Source organism: Malus sylvestris, chromosome 8 (genome assembly GCF_916048215.2).
Source record: "Malus sylvestris chromosome 8, drMalSylv7.2, whole genome shotgun sequence".
NCBI lineage: Eukaryota > Viridiplantae > Streptophyta > Magnoliopsida > Rosales > Rosaceae > Malus > Malus sylvestris.
The window spans coordinates 180,078-182,747 of record NC_062267.1 but is presented as its reverse complement, the minus strand read 5'-3'; the positions used below and the strand labels follow the sequence as shown (position 1 = coordinate 182,747).

The 2,670-nt window shown below is 38.1% G+C and overlaps 1 protein-coding gene across 1 annotated transcript; it reads right to left on the bottom strand.

Moving 5' to 3' along the window:
• On the bottom strand, positions 1-1,381 carry LOC126633533 (uncharacterized). Its single transcript, XM_050304160.1, has 2 exons — positions 1,096-1,381; positions 1-693 (listed from the first exon to the last, which is right to left on the bottom strand). The coding sequence occupies exons 1-2, from the start codon at positions 1,294-1,296 to the stop codon at positions 463-465; spliced, it is 432 nt and encodes a 143-aa protein (XP_050160117.1). The 5' UTR covers positions 1,297-1,381; the 3' UTR covers positions 1-462.
• Between the last annotated feature and the right edge of the window lie 1,289 nt (positions 1,382-2,670).

The window sequence follows — 2,670 nt, the reverse complement described above, 5'->3', positions numbered from 1 at the left end:
TTTCATGTGATCTTAATTCAATAATTCAATAATTCAATTGTTTAGTAAACACGAATATGATATACTACTAAATGAGAACATTAAAAGAAGAACAAAACTTAATCCAAGAGATACAATACACAATCAAGAAAGATTAATCACTGAATATCACTTAAATAATATTGCATTGAGACGACTTAGGGATGGAAAAGGAAAAACGAACTCTTTGACGGATGCAATGTAAGTTGAATGGTCATGAAATTCGAGCTTTCAAGTAAAATGCATGATCTTGAAACTAAATATGGATTGTGTCTCTGTCTTGAAAAATACAGTGACATTTATTCCAAGTGAAGGAAAGGGTTGAGTGGATGTGCCAAATCTGTTTAAGGAGGGAATCAGATAAACAGAGGTGTCCTGAAGGTGAAGAAGAATCAAAAGTACTTGGAAGATGCTGCAATGGAGAAGCAGGGTAGAATCTTGTTGCTACTTGTTTTTGGAGGCCTTGCCTTTAGTCTTCTTGGATTTATTGGAATCTTGTAGTTTCTGGTCAGCCAAATGCGTGGGGGTGGCGGAGGATGTGGCAGTGCTTTTGATGCGAGAATAGGTGAATTCTTGGGAGAGCAATCGGGTGATTTCAGCGACCCCAACCCTCGATTTTCCATGTAATAACGTCTTCAAGTTCTCATCCCAATTACGGTCCTTGATACCGGGACTCTGCACCATTCAGCGTCACCATCCAAATTCAATAATTCATTCGGAAGCATATGACTGGAGTGGAGATTATCCAAGTTGAAAATGAAAAACAAAGGAAAATCATCGATGCCTAGGGTTTAGATACCCATATAACATATACATAGTACTGATACTGGTACCGGCGGTGCAAGTGAAATAACAACACCCAGAAATCGGACAAACAAACAAACAAATGTATTATGCTAATGCTATGATTGCAAGATATATATAAGGAATACTGCACAAACAAAAATGAATAGGGGGCACAAAATCAAAACCCATAAATTTTAAACATAAATTGATAGAAAATTTCATATCATAGCATATAATAAAAGAGGGGAATCGAAATGAAATCCCTAGTAAGTCCTAACCTAACCTGAGTACCTGATGGTTGTAGAGGCCAATGAACTTGGAAATTAAGAGTGCAGTGGGAGAGCGAGAGCGTTCTGGGATCCCCAGAAACTTGCACAACTCTGACTTTGAAGTTTTCGTCTTCACTTTCGCTGCTATTACTTTCGCCTCTGAGAAACTGCCACCCGCCATTAGCGACCGGCTTGCCCTAGCGGCACCGCTACCACCCGCCATCTAAACTCAGTCTACCTAAAGTTCTAAACTGCTCCTGCTCCTGCTTTATCAAACCCTACGAATCTATTGCTTCTCTCTCTTGGAGAGATTTTTCAGACACACGAAGTGGTACACGTGTTAATGGTGGGTTATGAGTGTTAATGATTAATAACTTAAAAATTAAAATTTTCAATTACTTGCATAAAAACATGTGATGTACCATTCGTGTTTCTATCATAATTAAAAATTTTTCCTCTCTTTTGATGCGTTGCGTTTTCTACTCTTCTGCATGTCTCCACTCGCCGAGCCCTTTTTATTATTTTGAACTCTATCGACTATCTACTTAGGTCATCTCCAACCGAAAGGCCCAGAAGGTTGAAAATAGCTTGAAAATCATCTCCAACCAAGGACCATGCTAAAAGGCTCATGGGCCCCACTGGACAAAAAAGGGCTAACCGGTCGTCCCAGGGCCGAGCCAAAATTTGAAAACAAAAGGTAACTAGCTAACGTCAACTAGCTGTTACTTTTGAATTTTTTTTAAACAAAATTTGTTTTAAAAATTGTAAAAATTCTTTTTTTTCCCTATTACTTCCTAAACCATTAAACATTACATAACATTAAGTAACATGAAACAACATTAAACAATATTAAACAACATTAAATAACATTAAACAACATAAAAATTATAGAACATAAAAATAAAACATTTAACAACATGAAACTTAAACAATATTTAAAAAAAACATTTAACAACATAAAACTTAAACACCTACTTCATACTTCTTTTGACCTAAAGATGTGTAACAAGATCCCGTTGTAGGTATTTGTTTGTGGCACGGGAACGTATCATTTTATAGCACCTCATGTACTCATTTAAAGGGATACTATCAGTTCTTGGATTGAAAGACAAATTAGGCCCATAATATATTTTTGCACGAGCCCTTCTTGACCTATTTGGATCGTCTTGGTCGTCATTGGACTCTCTCTATCAATATACCCATCTCTATCCTCTCGCTACCAAACTTGGTCCGCTTTGGTGCTTTTCCTTCTTCGGCTCCCCCTTCTCCTCTTGTTGTGGCCTCCTAAGCAGGGGCCTTGCTCCGGGGAGAGGCGGGCTTCGCTCATCCTTCACAATCATGTTGTGTAATATGGTGCAAGACATCATGATGGAGTTCAAATTTTCTCGACTCCACCCTCTTGCCGATTCGCTAATGATCTTTCACCGTGCTTGTAAAATACCGAAAGCTCTTTCAACATCTTTCTGATATGCTTCTTGGTGTAAGGTAAACAAATTTTCAGCGTCATTCGCAGAGTTTGGAATTGCGTCATCTGTCAAGTAATACCCTATATTGTACTGACAGTCGTTGATGTAGTGATCAAGTTGAGGTGTTTTAC